Raw genomic sequence first — 25,012 nt, forward strand, 5'->3', positions numbered from 1 at the left:
TAACAAATAATTTTATTTAAAATTATAAACCCCGAATAATAATAATAATTCATGCAATATCATACACGAAATTAATCACACAAGCTTATCTTTTTTTTTTTTTTTTTTTTTTTTTTTTTCTTTTTTTTTCTGTAAAATAGGATACCGTAAGATAAGGATAATATAAATCATAAAATACGTGGAAAGGAATCATTTTTCTTACCGAGAGAAGATATTCCTGTAAGGTATTAATGGACGCTAACGTACATACGTATGTATATGTATAAAACGTGATCCGAGTTGATAGCAATACTTCCTTATTTCGTTTTCATAAAATCATTGCTCTCGAGAAAGGATAGTATTAACATAGAAACATTATGAGAATAGAAGGTGAGAGGTATCACGCACGCTCGATCCCGGGTTTCTCTCTTCTAACGATTAGCAGTGGGGCGCAAAGGTCGATGGAAACGATGTCGAACGTACAGACGGCATTCTCCTGCACTCCACGAGTCCAACCGTTAATTAATAAAGTATCCCCGTAAACTAACAGTTTTACTGCAGGACCGACAAACTTAATACAAGAGAAACAACTTTTGTTTTTCCACGCTCACACAGTAACGAAGTCTCTCGCCCTCTCTTTCTCTTTCCCTCTCCTTCACTTACTTCCCTTCCCTTTTCTCTTACTCTCTTACTACCTGGAGCCGAGGCAGATTACTCGTTGCATACTTAAAACCTTAACAACCAGGGCGGTCAGAGAAAATGTTCGTCCCTTTTCTACCGCTTCGTACTGAATTGCAATCTCTCTCTCTCTCTCTCTCTCTCTCTCTCACTCTCTCTTCTTCTTCTTTCCCTTTTCCCTTTCTATCTTTCTCTCTTTCTCATTCGTTGCATGTGTACCCGCCCAACTTTCAGAATTTTTCGTCTAATGAAGAAAAACGGAATTAGATTATAGCGAAACGCACTTCGCCGCGCTCCGATGAGACGGGGGTGAAAGTTAATAGATGTAATAAGATTACATGAAACTTGAGAATGTCGCGAGCTTAATCGTAATAGACGAGATGCGGTTCACGAACGTTTCGACGTGAATTCCACGGGAGTTACCGAAAGCTGCGAAAGCACGGAGGAAATGTTGTAATTCGAATTAAAGAAGAAGAAGAAAAAAAAAAGAAAAATATGAAAACATCCGACGGAATATTTTGAACCCGAATAAGTCTCGAAGTACCTTCCACGTTCCACCTAACCACGTCCGATTGAAACATTTTGGAAAGTGCCCTGAATTTTTTTCTTTTTTGTTACTCTCTCGTGTACCTTCTACGCTTAGAAACGTTTTATCTAGATGAATCGGTAAGAAATTGATATTTTTCTCTTTTTCTTTTTTTTTTTTTTATTTCTTTAACGAAATTTTAAGGAGATTCTACAAAAAAAAAATTGTCCCTCCTCCCCTTATATATATATACGGATTCAATTTAAATGAAAAGAAGTTACTACGAAAAAGTAAATTTTTAGTTTGGTTTAACGTCCAGACGGAAATCGAAAGAGCTAAATTTATAGGGGGAAAAAATGAGAAGAAGGGGGAGGGAGAGGGATTGGTCTTTCCTAGCCATGCGGCATGGCACGCGCCTTTACGAGGAGTTCAACCGCAAGAATGTTGTCTACCAACTCTCTCGATCCTCTCAACCCTATCTCTTCCTTTCTCTCTCTCTCTCTCTCTCTCTCTCTCTCTCTCTCTCTGTATAGTTACTCCCCAAATATCATGAACATAGCAGTGGTGGTAGTGGTAAAGCTGCTGCTGGCGATGCCTGCTCTGCCAGGCTTGTTTTTCGAGGTGCTTTCATTACGCGTGCCATAGCCGCATTCGCGATTAAACCGCTGAGTTATGCGCATCTGCATTTTTAGCGTGCCGTTCCTATGTCGTCACTCGGTCATCGCACCTTTTTTTTTTTTTTTTTTTTTTTTTTTTTTTTTTTTTTTTTTTTTTTTTTTTTTTTTTTTTTTATTATGTTTCTCTTTTTCATCCCTTTCGGTTCTTTTTTCGTTTTGTTTGTTTTTTTGTGTTTTAATTTTTTTGTGTTTTAATTTCTTTTTTTTTTTGTTTCTACCTCAACGGTATACCACGCGCGTACGTACTATTTATTTCATTTGCTTCTACACCGTACCAAAAATCTACCCTTACTCAGCTAGAAAATTTCTTTTTTATTCTAGATATTAAAAACTCACAGCTTTGCTCTCTAACGATGTTCTCTCCCCTCGTGATAAATAATCGAACGTGTTCTCTTTCTCTCTTTCTCCCTTTTTTCTTTTTTTCTTTTTTTCTTTTTTTCTTTTTTTTATGCCTGCGGTGCTCCTCGACAAAATGTATCGACCCTTCGACGGTCTCCAATGGGCAGTACATTCGTTGCGCATACATGAGTGCCAATGTATATGTATATGGAATACGTTCTAACACGATAGCTGCGTTTACCCGTAACATTTTATATGCATCATTAATAATACCATTATGGTATATGATTTCCAAAAGGCCCAATTTCTCGTTATAATGAATTTAAAGCAGTAAACATATATTATAAAAATAGATTATAATCGCGTGCCGATCAGTAAATATATATATATATATATATATATGTATATATTGTTATTATTTGTGTTGGGGAAAATTAATAATATCGATATTTACAATATTTTCGATAAAGAGACATGTAAAAATTATCAGCTCGGAGGAATGTTATTAATTAAATACTACGACAATTTCCCTTTGTTATTAAATTTTCAATGCGTATGATTTCTTTGTTATTTTTTTCAATAATAGTAAAAGAGATTAGAACGAGAGAGAAAGAGGGAGAGAGAGAGAGAGAGAGAGAGCTATGTTAATCCCAATCATTTTAACGAGTAAACGAATTTCACGGACGATCGAGTAAAGGACCGCGAAACTTTGGTGGACAATTGGGCTCAGTTGTTATTCGGGAAATACTTAATTAAATTAACAAATTAGCGCCTGAATACCGGTGCAGCTAATAACGCAATTCGGAATCGCGGTGGCCGGTGCATTCAAAACGGTTACGATGCTTCCATGTGGTACCAACCAAAAGGGACCTAATTAGTAATTTAACGAAATAATAATGTACTCTTCATCGGACAAAACAGCTGCGTTATCGATATGCCAACAATTTTAACAACTATATATGCTCGAATCGTTTTCTATTTTATTTACGCTATATTTACTTGTCGAAACTGTCTCTCTCTCTCTTTCTTTTTCCCTCTTTCTCTTTTTATATGCGTATTCTTCGCGCACGGAGATGTATATCATTGGCGCAGTACTATACATCCCCTTTGTAAACAGTGCCAAGTATGCACTCCCATCTTTCGCGTTTTTCATTTTCCTTTCACATAGCCAATCAACGCGTAACGTTGTAAATTTTAAATGTTTCCATGTTTCTCACGATTTTGTATTTCTTTCTCTTCTCCGCTATTTTTCTTTTTTTCTCATTTTTTTTTTTTTTACGAAAATCAACACGCCACTAAATTAACTCGTAAAGAACTCACAACGAGTGCACGATACGGGGGAGTAAAAAGCGTATATTAACGAGCAGTTTAATATCCGTTCTTGCAATGGCGAGAGCTCATAATGCATCCGATTGAAAAGCTTTCCGGCAAATAATGTTTATGCATAACGCGAGTGCGCTATTAAACTATCGAAATATATATTTATACAAACATATCACGTTTCTATATATCTATTATATATATATATTTGTGGGATATGAAAGAGTATAAGTGAAATATTATTAAAGGTAAAGTTTATTGTAGTATTATGTATCACGGATTTAACGTCTATTACTCTCAACTATTTTTATACTGATTCATTAAAAACTAATCTATCGCTATCCTTTTATACCCGTTTTCTTTTTCGAAACTTCTCGAACTCTTCGGAACACAGTATTTCGAATTTTTCTTTTGTTCTTCATTCCCGTTGTTCAAGAAGGGTTCGATCCTTTACAACGCAATCATTCAAGAGGTTGTTACCTATAAAAATAATCAGACATTCTACATATTTACATAAAGAGATTTGATCATTCATTAAAAAATTAAAACACGCAAAATTTATATATGATAAACAATACTTTTATTCACTTTGTTGGTCTCCAAATAAGAAAATGTATTAGATACCATAGAAAAGTTTATCTTTAAGGTAGTTTTATCAACAAAGAGATAGTATGATTCGAGATGTAGCTTATTAATAAACCATTTCTGAATAAATGATCCCTCGCGGCATTCGAAGATCGATAGTTCCACTGATCGAAAAAGAGAGTGGAAGATAGCGCAGGGATAGGAGAGGAAGTGGATGATACGATATGATAGAAACGTGAAGTAAGGGATGCAAAAAGGGAGAAACGGTAGAGTAGTACAGGTGTGTAAGCATGATAGAAATTGCCGATGGAAGAAGATGCGCTCGTGCGAGAAGATGGCGATATTGAGCAAGGCAGAAGGCGCTGCCGGCGAACAAGGAAAATGGAAGGAAAAAAGGGGGAAGATGGGAATAGGTAGTAAGGTATAAGTAAGCGGTCTCGTCGGCGAACTTGGAAAACGTTCTTCCAAAGAGTTAGTGTCTGTAGAGGCGAATATGTGTGTGTATGTGTGAATGCGTGCGTGTTTTTGTAAGAATATGCGTGTATGCTTGTGTGTGTGTTCATGAAAAGGAAAAAGATAAAAGGTATCAATTCGATACGCGTAAAACGAAGACGAAAGAAGAAAGCTCGTATTGCGGAATACGCAGCCGCGGGGACTATCGCTAAAATATTGTTGGAAAATAACAGAATGGAATGGAGAAAACAAGCAAGCAAGAGAGAGAGAAAGAGGAAGTGAGGCAGGTTCGAGCAGTTAGGAGGAAAAGAGGGAACGCTTTCCAAATGTCGAAAGAAAAATACTTGTAGAAACGTATCGAAAGCTTCAAGAGTAGTAGGAGAATTGCGAAGAATGTAGAAAACGCGCGTGTAGATAGGAAAGAGAAGAAGGGAGAAGAAAAGAGGGAGTAGAAACAGGGGGTAAGGCAGGTGTGTGGGCATTGTGAGTTAGGTATACAAGTTTCACCAACGCGTTCTTATTTTCTAAACAAACACACAGCCACAACGATTCCCTTCGGTAAATGGTGTATTTTTAGAATAGCTAGAATTCCTAGTAGTACGCGGCATGCCCCGCTCGCAAACGCTCGTGCACGCCATCCTCTACAAGTGTGTTTTTGTATTTGTGTATTTGTTTATTTGTTCTCGTCAATGCAATGTACTCGTGTGTTTATATACCTACAATACGCTAACGGCATAGAGCCATGAAGAACTTTACGCTGCTATTGGAATTCAAAAGCAGGTGTATCGGGACCAATAATGAATTGTCAACAGATAATGCGGTAGATGACTTTTCTATTTCACTTTATCCATTTCTTTACTCCTTGAGGAATAACTTTCTTAAAACATCCGTCGGGTTTTGATAAAATCCTTTTCCCTATTCTATCCTATCCTATCCTATTTATATTAAAAATTTATTTCAAATTCTAATGAAATCGTCTCTTTTCTTCTTTCTCATTCGATAACATAAGATTTTCATTTTCTAGCTCAATGATTCTCTATCTCGTTTGGAAAATACCACGACGGATATTCGCGAAAAGAGAAATTATTAAATGTCATATAAAATATAGAAGAATTAATTGAAAAATCCATTTGGGATAAATTTCTCTTTCTCTTTCTCCCCCTCTCTCTCTCTCTCTCTCTCTCTCTCTCTCTCTCTCTCTCTCTCTCTCTNTCTCTCTCTCTCTCTCTCTCTCTCTCTCTCTCTCTCTCTCTTTCTCTCTCTTTCTCTTTTTATCTTTCCAAGTCTGATACATTATTTTTCGCTGTAGCGGAAATAATATCAGCGGCATATTATTCGCCGTTACACGAACAATTATCGTATTCATTTAGCTTATTATTTGGTTGGAAATTTATTTAATCGCCCGAAGTTCGACTCTCTGCCTCGAATGTATAAAAAAAGAAGGTAACGAAAACATTACAAAAGCCGTAGTGAGCGTATTCAGCCTACGGCGATGTCGGCGCACAAAACGAGGTCGCTCTACTATCACAAAAGCTGCGAACGGCAAAAACGTGTGACGAGTATTTTTTTTTATTTTCAATAATAATAATTATATATCTACCTATATATATATATATATATATATATGTATCTGCTCGTAGCACACCATAATGACAATTTGTTATTACGATATTTCCATCATATCTTCATTATTATCAAAAAATAAATCAAAATGTTTTATTAATTGTTCATAAAATCGATATTATTATTTCACATGATTTAACATGAAAAATGGACTATGAATAAGAATCTATATATTTTTTATAATATTCTACGATAAATAAAGAAAAAAATGTCTATTAAATCAGTTAACTAAAATATTTTTAATAAACAACGAAAGAGCGAAAACCATTTTCGGACATTGTACGAGTAATATCGACTTTGGTTTCCTTCTAACAAGTGAGATCGACGCATGGTAGGTAGGAAGAGCGGTTTTCTGCCCATTCGCCATTTTCACTTCCACTGAGCGAAATTCGAGACAGAGAAAGGGATCGAGAAGAGACAGGAAAAATCTTTCGAGGGTCGAAAAGAAAAATATCCAGTTGGACACGAGAATATTCGAATATTTCTGTCTCGTGAATTTGCATACTAGGAGTTTCTGGTGCTTGGAAGGATAGGACAAGGACAAAGAACTGTTGTTGCTCAAAGAATGAAAGAGAGAAAGTAAAAGATGGGGAGAAAAAAACGAAACAAAATGGAGAGAGTTGAGAAGGATAGGAAGAGAGAGAGAGAGAGAGAAAGTTGTACACATAGAAAAATACATATGCACATATGAGAGAGGAGATTCATGCATTTGAACGTGCATTTGCGAGGAAAAGAGAGAGGATACAGTATGAGGGCCGTGAATAAAAAGTTGCAAGTTGCAACACCTCGTGACATACAATGGCCTGCAAACAGAGAAGAACGTACGCAGAGATCAGGAGTAAACCCCACTGCAGCGACGGTGGGCGCATTGCGCAAAACCCTCTCTAACGGTGGGATACCAACGTTACTCTCTTCCTCTTTCCCTCTCAACCCCCTTCGTACTATTCTTCCCTCCCATCACAACTATGTTCCCCATACACGCGTACCACCAACTTCTCCCACTTCTTTCTCAGCCACTACCGTTTACCCATTCAAATATACCCTTTCTCTCTCTCTCTCTATCTCTTTCGTTCTCTTTCTCTTTATATCCTTTTACTCCATCCAGTGATTTTTTTTACTCTCCCCTCACCATTTCTCCACACAGAGTATTACCACTTCGGCTTCCTTCTCCCTTCCCTCGTCTTCTCTTTTTTTTTTTTTTTACCCCTTTTCACACCTAATTGGGCATTTTGTGCTGCACTGGCCGAGATATTATCGCAGTAATAGCCGTACGAAGCGTCGGCCTACGGGTCTCGACACAATAGCGCAATTCCACTGCTATTCTTCCTCTTTTTCTCTCTTTCTCTCTCTATCTTTTTCTTTTATCTTTTCTATATATTCTCTCCCGTTATACTCTTTTACACCTCGCTCGGTATCGTTTGGCTCTGTCTCTTTTCAATCGTATTCTTTGTCGAGTTCATCTCGTTCTTTCCTCTCTTCAATATACTCTGACGGATTATCAGTTTTGTAAGTCGAAGTTCGTAGGAAATAGATAGTATTTTCCATTAAGTCAGTACCACCTTTCTTCTTATTCTTAGAACGATACACGATACGAAGGGTGAAGTTTAGAATTTCCTCATGCATTTACCCCATTAATATAAATTATAAAGCGTCCTCCCGGGATAACCCTCCATTGGATGCCTATATAGAACGGGGCTTGCCATTAAGAAACCTTGGGATTTACCCTCGTGCACAATATACTCCTCCTGTTTTTTTAAGTTTTTACGGTCACACTGTTTTTTTTCCTCAGCAGGTGTCGCTCTTGTGAATCTTCATAAAAGGCATTTGTTTGTTTGTTTTTTCTCCCTCCCCCTTATTATTGTTCAATTGTTTTTACAATTCGCATTACTATAATACGAAAGCTATTTCAATGATATACAATGCGATATCGATGTAAATTATTTATCTGCATATATAAGTATGACATTATCGCTTATTCTCTAATAGTAATTAATGGCAAAGATATCAAAACAGAAATAACAATAACGAGTTAAATTTATAGAATTATGACTGTAGAGTAGATATCCAATATTTCTATAAACATATCTTGCCTTTATAAATTGTCCGAACAAATAGAGCGAAGAGAGAGAAAGAGAGAGAGAGACAAAGAGAAAAAGAGGTATATAGAATATTGTTCTTGGTAAGAGAAACCATCCCAACAAGGACCGGAGATTGCCGTTTTCAGCTAATTTCTCCACTATCTTTGGCAGCCAATATATGATCGTCTGTGTTGGGTTTCGTGTGTAAGCATTCGTTAGCATAAAGGAACCACGGCTAACCTCTGACCCGTATCGCGACATTATCGGCCCTCTGGCGTGGTCGTTAACGGGCGTAACTGTAATTGAACTGGGAGAGAGGGAAGCAGCAGTGGCTCTCACCTCCTTGCATTCGTTACGCTCTTCTTCCTTTCCAATACAATTTACTCGCTTGAACGATCTTTATAACGGCCATTGGAAATCCTATCATCGAAGGATCTCTACTAACGCAGTTAAGACGAATTTTTCTCAAGATAGAAAATTTGGCAATTAAAAATCATTTATTCTTCAACTAAATTAGATTTATTTGATAGATAGATATATATATATATATCAAGATAGATCAAGTATTGATTTCAAATTAAATTGAAATATAATATTTACTTTTTAATTATTTCCATTTTACAAACAATCTTTTATCGAAATATAACGAATCTCCGAAAAAGTCAAATAATAAGATCAAATCGAGAACACTGTTCCTCTTCAAACACATTAACATGTGCTTCAGGGTAGTCTCAAGTTGATTAGGTGCTTGTCAGTCTAATAAATTTAGCGATGAACGATCGAAGCTTCATCTAACTTTCTTCTTGATTAGTGGAACGTCATCCGATAATTTTTCGCCAAGAATAAAAAGTAATATTTAAAAAGATAGGAAACTATCGTTTCTCACAAAAGCAAATTTCTGTCTCTCTCTCTCTCTCTTTCTCTCTTTTTCTTTCTCTCTATTTCCCTTTCTTGTTGCAGTGGTTTCGTTCGTGGGCGGAAACGCGGATTGCTTCTGAAACCGGCATGAGGCACTCGACGGTTCCTAGTTCTTACCCGGGAACTAACTTTCCAGTCTTTAGACCGTTCTCTCATTTAGCTTCTCCGCTTAACGTCTTTGAGCATTATTACCCATCTTCTACCCTGCGGTTTCAAGCCCATCTTTACTCCCACCTCTCACTAACTCCACTCATTCCTTTCTCTCACTCTCTATCGTTCCCGCAAATACACGCAACCTCGAGCCACGTCTCTACACGACTTTTAGTCTTCGCCTTATCCCTCTCCTCTTTCTCTTCACAATCCTCCTTTTCGTACACTCAGATCTATCCAGGCACATTTCCTGGTTCATACAATTTCTCGGCGCGTTTACCTCGGCTTTGCCATCGCGACCAATTTTAAGAGTTAAAGAATGCAGTTTTAATACATGAAAGAAATTCAACCACGAGGAAAGGTACACTGTAGTCATTCTTTTTAAGAATGTAGAATACCACCTTGCAAATTGTTCCATAGTGGTTAGAACATTCTCGAGAAAGGCAAGTTTTTTTTTAGTAGATGAGAGATCAGCTTATATCTATCAAGTTTTATCTTACCTAGTTGACAACGATTTGTTTAAATTAGATGAAGAAAAGAGATGTCGAAAAATACGAATAATTATTATATTAGGATCGTTATATAATCTTTACAATTTTTAGAAATCTATCCTATGCAGGAATTAAAATTATATTCTTGTACGTATGTATGTATGTATGAATGTGTGTATTTTCTCTTCTGTACGTAAGTGAACGCGTGATCGTGCAGGTATATGAAGACGGAATACGAGAGTATCTCTCGTGTCTCACCCTGATAATGGGCCAAGCTCGCTCGAGCTATACGAGCTAGGAAGGTAGACGAGAAGGAATAATTTAAATGTTAAAGCCAGTCCGCCTCGGCGTCTTTGTTTTAGCTAATCCTTACGTTTTTGGTGCGCTCGAATTACTCGAGATATTATGTATGGCGTACGAAGGTGTAGTATAGTGGGGGAAAGGCGGAAGAAGTAAAGACTGAAGGAATAACCGGATAGCAAGTAAAATAAATAACAAAAACGTATATGTAATCTAAAACGGACTATCCCTTAACGTTTATTCATAGCTCGACGTTTGCGATGTAAATATTGACTGCACAAGTGGAGAATGGAGGATGTTCGCAATTCAATAATTATCTACCTTAGTTCCTCGATGATATCGCTTAGCGATCTTATCTTTTTTAATTGAGGAAAATGGCAAATAATGATAAGGAAAGGACGATAGTTTGAAGAAATCAAGAGAAGAAAGCTTTCGGGGAAAAAATGAAAATGATAGTCGTCGAATAAAAGAACAGATTTAGTCGTAAGATAATAAGAAGAGAGAGAGAGAGAAAAAGAGGTAGGAGTGTATAGAATATACGTGCTTAATGAGGAGAGCTCGCGAATAGCTTTAAGGAAACTTCTCGAAATATCACTTCGCTAGTCCCTAAACTAACCGACGCAACGGCCGGTATTCCTGTTGGAAACGGAATAATATCAGCTGGAGGGGTAGCGTAGCAATTTCATTACCGTAACCACTGGGTACCCAGGCATTCGTGTGCAACCGACAATGCCCCATGCACGTTTATGGAAGGGACAGCCTATACGCGAGATTACACGACTGTTCAAGTATAGCCGGCGAACGCTCCTGCTAATTCACCCGAGAGCCTGGGAAACTCCGTCGAGGAACGTACGGACGAGCGAACCGTATCGAAGCTAACTCTCCTGAGAGGGTCGAAACGTTCGTGTTGGCCGGATACGTTCTCTCTTATGTGTATATAGGTACTCCCTCCCCCNCGAACCGTATCGAAGCTAACTCTCCTGAGAGGGTCGAAACGTTCGTGTTGGCCGGATACGTTCTCTCTTATGTGTATATAGGTACTCCCTCTCTCTCTCTCTCTCTCTCTCTCTCTCTCTCTCTCTCTCTCTCTCTCTCTCCCTGTCCCTTTCCGTCCTTCTCTTTCTCATCTACTCTCGACGTCTCTAAATGCACATTTACACAAAGTAACAAAACATGCATTTTGTTTGGGGACAGAAACAGCTCGTTTAAACAAAGATACTTGACCGATTGTTTTCAAACATTCCACCGATAGGACCATAAAATTAACTAATTGCACAATCTCTGACTATTAATAGTTAATAATTTTTTAAAGTTTTTATTCGCGTATCTACTCTTCTCTCCGTTTTTCTACTTTAATCAGGAATTCGTAAGAATTTATGATGGATGCATGCAAAATTAATCTTGATCTAATTGAATGACTTAAGGGGGAGAGTCATGCTCAGTCTGAATTTTCGAAAAAATCAATTTTTCGTTTAATCTCAATTTCTAATAGTATTTATCTTTCGAAAATGTTCTTCGCAAATTTTAAATCAATACAATAAAATACATCAACGGAATTATTCTGGTCTTGCCACTCGATCTATGCATTTGTTACGTGTAAAACTTATAACACGTTTATCACAAAATCACATTTTCCAGATCGGTGGCCAAAATATCTCGTATCAATTTTTTTTTCTTTTTTTTTTTCAAATTTTACGAGCATTTTCGACACGAACAAAAAAAAATTAATCCTTGAACGAAGGATATTTTTATACATATTGTTTTTTTGTTTTTTTTTTTTTAATTCAACAAAAACAAGTGAGTTTTTTTAATGTGAAATCGAAACGTTCAGTACGAACCTTTGTCATTTTTTAGTAAATCGATATTTTTTAAAATACTTCATTCAAAGACTCATGTATATAATATGTAATAATTTCCGTTTTATTTTTTATTTCGGCTTATCCAAATCCGAATAGAAACGATCACCGCAAAGCCCAGTTTTTCAAAAGCAGTCTGGAACAAGGACTGTATCTTATCCATTTTTATTAATAATATTTCTACAAAAATTTATATATACATGTCCTTAAAATATATATCCTTAAACAAAAAAAATATACATTAAGTATGATTAATTAATAATTTATGATTTTAACAGAAACAATTGAAAAAAATCACTTGTTCCTTCATAATATTTAACCGTGCATGACCGCTTAAGACAGGTGAGAAAATATTTTCTGTTAGATGTATCAGACAAAGATTAAAGGTACTTGATTTATAAGACGAAGCATTCGTCAGGGAAAAACGAGATATCGTATGGCCTCCGTTTGTATTAATTCCGAGGTAGGAAAAGAGAATGTTGTGCTTAAACTTGAAAAGAAAGATAAAGAGAGTGAGGCAAAGTAAGATAAAGAGAAAAAAAGAGAGAGAGAGGGAGAGAGAAAGAGAAAAGGAGAGAGAAAAGGTAATGAAAGAAAAGTGTAGGACTATAATTAGGTTCGCTGGAGCCAGGAACAAGCCCAGGGTTGACAAACTACCCTCAACGAGCGGCGTCCTTCCGCGTCTCTCTTCCGTTAACTTAAGGTGGAACGGTGTTTTCTGAGGACGGTCTTGGCACAGGGTGTAGCGTCAGTGGACCCCCTCCCTCCCCATCATCTCCTAATAAGACCCCGGCTTCTCTCTTATTTAGCCGGACCTTTTTTAGGGTAGAAAAGGCAGTAAATTGCGTAACGCTACCTCGAAATTGCTCGTTCCTCCGCTTTGTCTCTCTGTGCCCTCCTTTATCCGTGAGCAAAACCAGAGACGGGAGGAAAGTACGATTTCTACTGGTGGACATTATGATACGAGAGAGAGAGAGCATAGCATAGCACAAACTTGGAATAAGAAATGCTTGAGAGAGATCTCTCCTACGTTCTGAATTACTCGACCATTGCTGGCTAATATTTTCACCCCTTTCACTCTCCCGCCACCCCGTCTTTGTTTTTTCTTCTTCTTCTTCTTCTTCATCATCTGTATATATCCCTCTTTCTTCTTCCAACAATTTACCGAATTAACATTGATATTAAGCTTATCATTACGCGACAAAATTCTTGTTCAGGTATATAAAAGAATATTCTAGTTGGATAATTGTGGTAAAATAACGAAATGACGTTTTCTTAGATTTCCTGTGAGGCAAAAGCGAGTCACGTCAAACATTCTCAAGCGAATTTATGTAATATCTATAACACGTAGACGGACTACACGTCAGACAGAGTAACTTACACGAAACTTTGCACTCTACTTGATTGTTATTACCACGTTAAGGGTTACCTGCATAAGAAACATCTCGGATGGTCTGGGATCGTCGTTAAAGTGAGACGTTATCTCACCCGTTGAAATTTGCGAGAGAGCTTAACTGGCTAAGGGAATATTAAAAAAAAAAAAGAAAAAAAAAAAGAAAAAGAAAAGAAAGAAAAAAAAGAAATGAAAAACGTGATGGATGGAAAAGTGAGAAAAGTTTTTGAGGAAAATGTTCACTCTGACTGAAAACAATTGCGTACGTTTTTTTTATATATACCGCCCCCTCCCCCTTTGTACATGTATGCAATATATTATTGCGAATATCAAATGAACTAGGTACGAGAATTGCACTATTCGTCCGAGGACTCTGAATTGATAGCGAAATTTAGTTGTCTTTTCTCGCATTAAAAAGTGGCAGCAGAAATAACGATGAATAAAGATAGGTAGGAGAGCTTGGGGAATGAAAACGGTGGTGTAGCGAGGAACAAAGACTAAAAATGTAGGCGAGTGGGAAAAGAGAAAAAAAAAAAACTTGTTAGTTGGTCAAATGATGAACAACGCCAAGGTGAAAAGGCCTCTGGCGATTAATAACATTTATGATGAAAGAAACTCGTCGACGTTTTAAGAGAAAATGAATTTCTATTATGTACGTACTCGGTACCACCCCTTCTTCTGCTTCTCTTACCTTAGACCATCTTATTTTTTTCTTTCTCTTTTGCGCTACTTTCTCGTTTTTCTTTTCTCTCTTCGCTAGAAACTCGTCGTAAAACGTGAAACGGAAGACGAATCATTATCCCCCTCTGTTTACCTTAGTAAGATCAATTTTCAAGACTTTTTCAAATGGATATTACTACATTGTTTTAATTTAAACGATAGCCAGTAGCTACTTATGCGAACGCAAAAGTATTTCGCATAAAATACTAATAGGACACGATCGAATTACGTCATCGTATATCTGTAACTAATGAGATAATAGAATCTGATTAATAATACTCGAGAGTAATATAGAACACACTTAATCGAACATAATTAGATTCCAGAAGGACTCGTCCCAATTTGCGAAGTCATAGAGAAGAAGGCCTGCCTATCGGGATAAACATATATATAAAAGTGGATATTAATCGTTCTTTTACATCGATACTAATCTATTTCGAAACGGACGGCTAATTTTTATCTCTACGTTATTATCCTTTGCCCTGTTATCGTTACCGGTGTTCTCTTACGCGTCAATTAATATAGATCGCCTTGGGACATAATGTATTAGCATAATAATTTATGGTTAAAAGGACCCTACCTACGATATTTGTGTTGCATTATTACCAATTATTTTATGCTCATCTAAGTGCAAACATAACCGGGCTTCGTAACAAATGCACAGAGATAATTAAAAGAGAGGTTAGCAATCGATCGATCGGTCGAGAGAAAGAGAGAGAGTGTGAGAGAGAGAGAGAGAGAGAGAGAGAGAGAGAGAGAGAGAGAGAAAGAAAGAAAGAAAGAAAGAGATTTTGCTCCCTGTTCAATAAAATCATAGCTCATCGAGTAGAGCATAGCCGATCTGTAAGAAAACACGGAATAGAAACATCTCTGGTGTATATCCCGAAGCTATCCCGACGTACTATCCTTCCTTCCTTTCCTTTCCATTCCCTAAAAGTCCCCGGGCGTTGTCGGAAAATATTTCATGTTCAGTTAATTAGCGTAAGACAAACAGGCGAAAGTTACGGTCTTCGCTTGCGTAGTAAAAGGTGCTCTTTTTCCCTTTCCGTTTACCTTCATTCCGTTTCACTGTCACCGTGAGGTAAATAATAGCGTCCAGACATGTTTTAATTTTTCACCGGCTCGTTCGTCGGCATACACGTATGGTGGTCGCGGAATAGAAAGAAGATCGTCGCTGTTTCGTCTGTTTTCGTCGGTGATGCCATGTGAACGTGTAGTATATGGTTTTATGTTTGTTTCTTTTTCTTTTTTTATTTTTCCACTTCTCACGAATAGGATTATGACAAAAAAGGAAAAAGAGAAGCAAGGAAGGAAGGAAGGAAGGAAAGAAAGAAAGAAAGAAAGAAAGAAAGAAAGAAAGAAAGAAAGAAAGAAAGAAAGAAAGAAAGAAAGATAGAAAGAAAGAAAGAAAGAAAATAGAATAAACGTTTAAGAAGCATGACATTTTACACATTTAAACAGGAATTCCGAAAATTCTCCTTGAACAACGATGAAATTTCCGAACTGAAAATCGGAGTGGAGAACGTCGAAGAGGGAGAGAAAGAGAGAGAGAGAGAGAGAGACGAAGAAGAAGATGGTAGAGGTTGAATATACATCGAAAGGAAAGAGGCCAGGATAGAATACGCTCTTCCTATGAATAAGTTGATAGAGTTCTATCGTCGATGGGTGCGCGGTTACGAATTAGTATATCAGCGCCGTTGCGCGATTCGCCGATATCTAGTTGGTCCGCACTATGGTCGGTAAAGCAAACGTAAAGCTGAATTGCCAACCGCACGGACTACGGTAGACCACAGTAGCATAATAACCGAGAGTAATGCATGAATTATTGACTGCTTCCTATCTCGCCAACACCAATACGAGCGCATATAAACGTAGAGATGGAGAGATAGACTGTGAGAGAATTAGAGAGAGGGAAATACAGATAGAGAGAATGAGAGAGAATGGGAGAGAGAGAGAGAGAGAGAGACACCTACGAGGAAAGGATTCTAATACGCGCGCGTGCATCTATTCCTAGTCAGCCTTTGTATACGTCTCTGTATTAAATGCTTTCATATACGTAGATTAGCTGCTGTCTGACTCGCTAGCCTAACCGTACGTCATACGTGAACGTAGTAGAACGTAGTGGCTGTGCGTGAAGCACGTTAACTCCGTAACACGCACGTTAGCCGAGAACTTATCCTGCCTATCTGAAGGAAGGATCCAACGTAAGTAAGTCAAGTTGCTCGTTTTAACGCGTCTTCGACCGTCAATCGTCGACCTGTATATATTAGTATCATGTTATTCGGTATTCATTATTCTCTTATGCGGAAAACGCAAATTTATCGTATAACTAAGAATTCGATCTAACTCGTTATCTCACACCTAAAACAAAAATAACCCCGAAAGTATTAAAAAGAATTATTTTCTAATGAAGTATTATAAATTTGGGGGAAAGATTGAAGTGTTAATATATGCGAGAACGAGAATGAACGATTGCAAGAGTGTCGTTTTATATTAATAAGGAGAGAAAAATGTAATTGTTTTTGAAATTCTTAATTCTAATGGTAAGACATTTTTTTTAGAACATGTAGTTTTAAGTATTTTCTGGATCATTGTCTATTCCTACGAATAACAAATATTATTTGTTGAAGATTTATATATGTGTGTCAAGTATCACGTTCATTTCGATTTCATAATCCTTAACAAAACTATTTATTCCAATTATATATATATATATATTATTATTCTGTATTCTTAATTCCAATAATTTACCGATAAAGAAAAAAATAAAATTTTCCATTAAAAGATGTCATAGATATCGAAAGTATCTTGCTTTATATACTGTGACAATTATCTAATGGTGTTAGAACTTAGCAACACGCAAACGTATTTCCTTCTTCGAGGGTGAATAAGAGACAAGGTGAAAGTTATTCAGGCGAGAAAACAAAGAGAGATAGATAGATAGATAGATAGAGAGAGAGAGAGAGAGAGAGAGAGAGAGAGAGAGAGAGAGAGATGAAGAAAGGACAAAGCTTACGTCGTAACTTTTGGGAGAAAAGACGCGGTGCGGTTTGAGAAGATACCAGAAGTAGAAGACAGAAAAAGGAGATGGATAGATGAATAGAAAGATAAGGTGAGACAGAAGGAAAGAGAGACAGAGTAATAGAAGCGAGAGAAAGAAGAAAGATCGAAACGTAGATGAAGGATGGGAAGAGAAACAAGAGAGTTCAACCTCTTAATTAGCTGCAATTACCGCAGCATAGCAATGTCGAGTGAATCGCCTGAGGCTCATCCTTTGTCCTTCCATCTTCCATCGGTGTTAAACTCGCTCGTACTTTCTCTCTCTCTCTCTCTCTCTCTCTCTTTCTCTTCCTCTCTCTCTCCCTTTCTTTACCTTTTGCCCGTCGGAGATCTTTTCTATGGTAGCCTCTCTAGCAACCTTCATCTCCGGGCGTTGCGAAAGAACCAATTTACGATGAGATTCAAACTAATATGCAGAAAATAAAAATCAGCGAGGCTATTCGATGGAGATTCGACGATATTTATATTTTCTTATTCCCTCTATATTTATGTCTCCTTCTTTGATCATTCTTTATACATTTTTGTAACGTATAATCATGATAAAATAATGTTAAAAGGTCATATGGAAGACAATTCGCGTTCGAAAAAATAATATGTATAATATTATATATTACAAAAACAACCGTATAACTTTTTTCATTCGTTTCAACTACAAAAGTAGAATAATGATGAATCGTGTCGGTCCTAATGATACATCTTGTAACAAGCAAGAACTTTGACTAGTAATCGTTTTTTTCCTTCATGAAATGTCAATCTCTCTCTCTCTCTTTTTTTCTATAATTCATTTATACAATTCGCAATGTTTTTCAAATGGAAAAAAAGCATGTGAACGCAAATAAAAAGAAAAGAAGGAAGAGCTTGAAAAATGTTCTCTTTATATCTCTTCAGACTTTTCGCCTGCGGTAGAACGAACATCTAACGATGAATGCCACATAGATGAAGAGGATAACGAGGAAGCTTGTCCGATACAAAAGAAAAGAACTTATTTCGATGTTTCGTTAGTTACCGATATTTTCTAATAATATAATAAAGACGGCAGGAACAAGCTCGAAAACAAAACAAAAAATATCATAATATACTATACTCTCCCATTGAATCATACTTTAACGAAAATTAACAAAAGAGAGTTAAAAATAAAAAAGTATTCTACAAAACAAACAAACAAACAAATAAAAAAGAGAAAGATATGCGTATTACCTGTGATGATCGCTTTATTTTCTATTTAATTGGATTATCGAGATAATTAAACTCCTAACAACACCTGAGATCGATCGATCATACCCCAAAGGAAATTAATAAAACATTTTTCTCATGATCATCGAAAGGATCTCTCATCTGTAACGAAATCTTCTTTTTATTAACTTTACCTCTTTCAAAGATTCTACACGTTTAACCGTAGTTTATTGTACCGCGAGAATGTATGATTAATCGACCTGATCGGTAGTATCGTTTATTTTTATATAGATTTACCTTACTGTTTACGATTTAATGACCATGCATTCAGTAAGATATCACTATGAGAAAAAAAAGTCATCTACATAGATTAATTATCGACATATGTAGAAATATATTGACGTTTGGATTTATTTGTAAAAAAAAAAGTCCAGAAATATCCCGGAGATAGGATTTTCAAATCGAAGCAATAGATCTCTCGAGACAGGTGGATCGTTCTCCTTGGCTATTCTATGCCAATGGTTCATAGATTCCCAAGCCCGTGGTTGGGTACGCGTCACTATATACACGTTCCCCATGTCAGTTTGTCCTGACTGCTGCTGCCTTCTAGTCGACGACTCGCTTATATATCCACCCTCACAAACGGAATTATTTATGTGCTTGAACACGAGCCAAAGCGCGTTCGTAAGACACTAAGACGTTTCTTGATGCTACTTGCATTCTCCCGATATCGAAATCAGAAATAGCCTCGATGTTTGCACTCCCTATATCTTTGGATTCGACCCTAATCTCTCCTCTATCATCCCCATTCAATTAAATAAAGAAACGAATGGAAAGAGGATTAAACGAAACAAAAAAAACGCGAATACATTTTTCTTACAATATTAATTATATCGTACATTATTTAAAGATATTCTTTCGTTAAAAAATAATCGAGCAGAATAAAATATTGACAATGACGTGGCGATTTTATTTCATTTTTTAATGATCCATACGCGTGTGAAATATACTTTCAACTGTCGTACAAAATCCGTTTATGTTTTCCTTTTTATTGTTTCACCTGTCACGAAAAATTATTAACTGTACGTAAAAAAAAGTTATCTTTTTTATATAAATACACAGTAGCGCAACCAAATATAATATATAAAAGATAAAAAAGTATTTCTCTTATATATTTTATATATCGTAATATCATTACTATCCACAATTAAAATATTCAAATGAAGTAAAAAAAAAAAGTTCCGATTTTCTTTTCAATTGAGATGAATCGCGTAAGCCTTAAAATAGAAATCTGTAAGAACAAAAATAGTCAAAGATGGAAAAGAAAGGAAAGTCCGATTCGTAGTTATCTTCATCGAATACTAATCAAACTCGATGTACGATCAGTATGCTTCTCGGGTTCGTTCAATCAAGAAACGTTCGATAAAAAGGTAGAATACATCATTGGTAGTGGCTCGTGCTAATAGGTCACTGCGGTTCTCTCGGCCTAACTAAAGAAAAATAAAAGTAGCGTAAGTTCCTTGTCGAGTTCCTCTCTTGGCCGTGCATCAATGTTACCGAAAAGAGAGAAGGAATCCTTTCGTTATTCGGTCAAAGGGGTAGCATCGCAATCACTCTAGTTCGATCTACCACCAGCGAGGGGCGCCACTTAATGGATCAGTAGATACGGTCTGCGTCAGGTCAGACCAGGGCGCGTTCCACTTCGAAAGGCGGATCTCTTCGTACTACTTCGGCTCCAATCGCTGCGACTCGTTTCTCCCGTTCGTTTATGCATCTATGCATGTATGTACGTATATATATATATATATATATGTATATACATACGATTCCAAGAAAAATGCTCCTCTGGGAATACCTAAGTCACTAACGCTAAGCATAGAAAAAACTTTTCTAAATGGACCCAATGATGCGCCTATTCCCGCTCTATTAACTTTCCACCGTTTAGTAAATACACATCAGGGAAATGATAATTATTGCTAACCCGTTACATTCTTTACAAATTCCTTTCAACCATCTACCCCCTGTATATTTCGATTTTTCGTGTTTTCATTTAAAACGATATTGGAGAACGTCGAAACGAGTCGTTTGATTTAACGATCGACTCGAAATGAAAGACTTTCGAGGCTTCGTTCGATTGTAATTTGCATCGAATAACGTTCGGTTAAAATTCGATAGAAGTAATAGGGAAAATATTTCGTATTTTCGTTTCTCTCTCTCTCTCTCTCTCTCTCTCTCTTTCTCTTTCTTTCTTTCTCTTTCACAATGTATGCACACATAGTTTTGGTACTATTCGAGAGAACAAAATCGGACGTAAAACACAAACCGGTAGATGCATCGAGAAAATTTATGCAGTCTGCATTCTTATGCAAGTATCTGGTCTAGTCGATCGTTTGCAACGCATATCTCTCGAAACCCGCGGAAATACATCCAACGCATTTATGTGCGATTAATTCCCAGGTACGCTTGCACTTTAACATTTAATTTCTATCAATTTAGAGTCACCGAGCTTATCTCACTCGCTCTATTTATTTACCTTGTTCCTCTTCTCCTCTTTCTCTCAGTCCTTCGTATAACATTTTACAGGAATGTGGTCAGCAAACCACGTTGTATACCTGCGTTTCAACAGACGACAACATTCGGGACGGTAACCCACGATAATATAATTAAATTCCACGAGTATATCGTGTTGATTAAAGCAACGACTTCGGGCGTGTGCAACAAAAGCAATCATACGATATAAAACAGAACAAGGTAACTGTAAAAATCGATAAACTTCTTTCGGTGAAAACTATTTTCGACATAAGAAGCGATCGGTATTCGACAAGAGTACGATCTCCTTCTGCCTCCTTTCTTTGCTACAACATTAGATTCGACAGGCATATCCTATTTCTCTTGTATAGAAAGAGAAAAAGAGAGAGAGAAAGTGATAACGATAGAAGAGAAAGAACATTTCCTCTCCTTCTTCGTCATTATTCTCCACGGAGGGATAGAATTTTTTTCCAAAGCTTTTAGTCACCATAATAGATCGCCATGCGGATAGGAAAACCGCGTCCGATATAAACGTAACCACTGTTTTATTATTAACGTTGTCAGGCTTTTTTTATTTTTTATTATGTATTCATTTTATCTCTCTTTCTCTTTCTCTCTGGTTGGTTCACTCTTCAGCGTTATAAAAATAAAATGTGTCATTCTTCGAACGAGCTATAGACCAAGCACGATCGATTTACAAAGTAAGACCGCGAACTGCTTTAGGTTTGATGCATGCGTTCCAACAGAGTGACGCGTAGCTAACGTCGGTGTAATAAACACGTTTACAAAATTATAAAATAAACAAGAAGTAATTGTAAAGGGTAAAATTCGATTTGGTCATTTATATTATATCTCAAATATTGTTACTTATTCTTTTTAATCATTTTGTTTGTTATCTCGAAGAAAAATTTTGAATATGACGTTAAATCAAGGAGCATTGTATCATCAACAAGGAGCTATTATAATATAATGACCGTACTTTCATTTTAAATAAACTTGACAAAAGTCAAACAGTCGTGGTGTGCCGGCTGTTTAAAGCCAGCCCAGTTGTGGAAATAAATCCGTGAGGTTATAAAAATACAAGATAAATGACCCCTTATTAACCGAGCAGCGGGCATAAAATAAGAGGCTCTTTGTCATTCGCCGCGTCAAAGTATGCAGACCCGTAAATAATCGACCTACTCAACAAGCGCCTTTAACGAGGTTTAATGCTCGGATTCGTACAATGTTCGCCTAGTGTCATTTTCTTACGTTTAACGTAGCGCAAATGAAAGCATTGCTTGCTTAAAACAATTATTTTTTTCAATGTCATCTAAATCGCGATCGGCAAACACGAAGACGAATGATTAATTAAGAATATCATAAAATCATCTTGTACTTAAACGTACGATAGACGAAAAGACAAATTTTTAGAAAAAAAAAAAAAAACGCAACAAGATGATCTTGTAAAGGTGAGAAAGGCTTAGAAGAGAGTGTAAAGGCTAAATTCGCGTAACCTATCGCGCATGGCGTGTATTGTATCGTTCAGATATTGCTTCCATTTTTCATACGACACGTGTTCGAATAGAAATAATCGTAGGCTATGTGGGCGGTCAAACCGCTGACCCTTTCCACCGTGTTTTTTCTTTCCAATGGTAAAGGGTATCGTCGAAGCGTAATCGATGTTCTAAAAAGAAGAAGAAGAAGAAAAAAAAAGAAAAAGGAAATGAATAAAAGGCGATGGGATTTTTTACGACATTTTAGGAGAAGGGTTTAGAAATAAAGAGAAAAAATTTCGCGTGATAACGCGAAATCATTGAAATAATTTTGTGTTCGGGAAAATTTTCTAAAATAAAATAAAAAATTGTCAATAACAGTTACATCAAGGTGAATCAAAAAAGTAAATTCGTGCGTGGTTTTCGATTAATATTTCCAAAGTAAATATTACAAAAGATGTGCAATGTGCAAAAAAAAAAAAAGAAACAAACAACACAATAAACGCACGAACTAATTTTCGGTTCACCCTTAACATATAAAGAAAAGAAGAAGAAAAAATAACAACGAAGATAAATTTAAAATTGTACGAGAGTATGTAAATGTTATAAAATAAAAGTGTAAAAATAGAAAGGAAAAAACTGGGATAGTATAGTAAATTAAATACAATAGTGCATATGCTATTATAGAGGGTAAGAGAGAGAGAAAGAGAAAGGGTGGGGGAACGTAGGTGCCACGACGACGGTGGGCGAGCGACTGGCGGTTCGCGTCTTAGCTCGTGCGATTCCGCGGACGCTCGGAAACGCCGGCGCCTCTGGGCGTCGCGACGGCGGGCGTCCAGGGCTAGCAGGCTGGCAAGCAGGCAAAGGCAGGCGTCCCTTCGCGCTCTCCCCGCCAGACGAGTTCCGACTCTACGCTCGGCCGGACGTGACGTAACGCGCAGCGTGGAGAGCGTTGAGAACGCCGCCGCCGTTGTCGTCGTCGTCGTCGTCGTCGTTTTCGTCGTCGTTGTCGTTGTCGTTGTGTCCTCCTCGTCCTAACTCGTTCGTTCTCTCTCTATCGTCATCCACGTAGTTCGTCAAACATCGTTTTACTTATTCCTCGTCTCGCGAAACAAAAATACGCCGCCGTTGTTATTTCTTTATACGTGAACACATAATATTAAACAACATTATTATTCGCCGTAATTACGTTTTATTATACACGTTACTTCTTTAACCAGTTGTTGTTTTCTATTTCCCTCTTCATTTATTTTTTTTCCACTTTATCTCATTTTGGTCTTACAATCAACCAACCAACCAACACGCGAAACTTGAACAAAACGTGTGTGGGGGAGTCTTTTGTTTTATTATTATTATTATTATAGTATCGTCAAGATTTCGTATTGGTGTTACGTTTACTTTCTTCAGTGTATCTCTCTTTCTCTCTCACTCTCTTTCACTCTCTCTCTCTCTCCGTCATATGAGAAAGAAAGAAAAAATAGTAAAGAAAGAGATTAAAGGAAAAGAAGAAGAAGAAGAAGAATAAGGAAAAGAAGTGTCTTTTTTTTGGATATAATCGTGAGAATAATTTTGGTGACACGCGCGCGCCTTCGAGGCGCGTAAGAAACCGCGTGCGCTAACATAAACCTTGACGTTTAACGAATGAGAAGAGTGATATAAGGAAGAAAATATATAAAAATACGAGAAAAAAGTTGATAAGTTGTGTTTCTCGTTCGGAAGAAAATGTTACTATCTTGAATTCTAGATCACGTGTAAACGAAAAAAATCGAATAAAGAATTAATGAAATAGAAAGAAAGAGAGTAAAACAGAGAAAGAAACTTTTGATGCGTGACATTTTTCTTCGTGTTTATTCGAGTGATTCAAAGCGGTGGGGGGAACATTTCGAAAAAGACGATATCACTTCGAAAAGAGGAAGAAATAACAAGGACAGCCGGCGCGGCGTCGTCGCCAAACGCAAATGTCAAAAGCTGGTGAAATCAAGAAGAAGAACAGCAGCAGTGTTACGAAGAGAAGAAGCAAAGTAATGTTGCGAGGAAATTGTTCGATCATCGCGATTCCCATCGAGTCGCGATAAAACGAAACGAACGGTTGCATGGAAGAAGGGGGGATAATATGCAGTGATGAATGATCGTTTATCGCGTATCTATCACGAAACGCCATAAAACAACGTTACGTTTGGCCCCAAGAAAACCGGGAAAACAAGCGTAAAATAACAACCGGGGGAATTGTGTAATGTGTTTATTATAAAAAAAAAAAAAAATAAGCGACATTATTTTCTCATCGAGATAAATATAGAGAGTAATCAGAAAAATATAAAAGACAAATATAAGTCTCAGCGTTGTCAAACAAAGAATATTAGAAGAAATAACTTTTTCGGAGATTTGCTTCTTCGTTTACCGATCTTCCAAGATCGAAGAAGCATCTCTGTGTCGGTGTCACGTGACGCTCGATCGTCGAGGATCGTCGCGACGAGAGGCGCGACGCACCGATCACGAAGATGCTGACCATGTCGACCTTGATGATGCCCACCACGATGACGACCATGACGAACCCAGGGCCGATACCAGCGCACAGCGTGCCGCAGAAGATAGAACCGCCTAAGTTGACAGCCGCAGCCACTCTCGCTCACACGACTACGGCGGCCAACAAATCAGGTGCCCATATTTTATAATTTCTCGCTTTTTTCAC

The 25,012-nt window shown here is 37.2% G+C and overlaps 1 protein-coding gene across 2 annotated transcripts in view; it reads left to right on the forward strand.

Moving 5' to 3' along the window:
* LOC106786062 (nucleolysin TIAR) overlaps positions 1 to 25,012 on the forward strand; it is a 234,241-nt gene that overhangs the window by 42,708 nt on the left and 166,521 nt on the right. Inside the window, exon 1 of one of the 2 annotated variants that reach the window (XM_014747063.1) lies at positions 22,938 to 24,978. The exons of the other annotated variant lie outside the window; for it this stretch is intronic. Within the exon in view, the coding sequence (XP_014602549.1) occupies positions 24,822 to 24,978 (157 nt within the window). The 5' untranslated portion in view covers positions 22,938 to 24,821. Of the gene's footprint in view, positions 1 to 22,937; positions 24,979 to 25,012 lie in introns of those variants that run through there. 2 annotated transcript variants of the gene reach the window in all.

The sequence above is a fragment of the Polistes canadensis genome, unplaced genomic scaffold (genome assembly GCF_001313835.1).
Source record: "Polistes canadensis isolate GaletaPanama2010 unplaced genomic scaffold, ASM131383v1 scaffold_64, whole genome shotgun sequence".
Lineage (NCBI taxonomy): Eukaryota > Metazoa > Arthropoda > Insecta > Hymenoptera > Vespidae > Polistes > Polistes canadensis.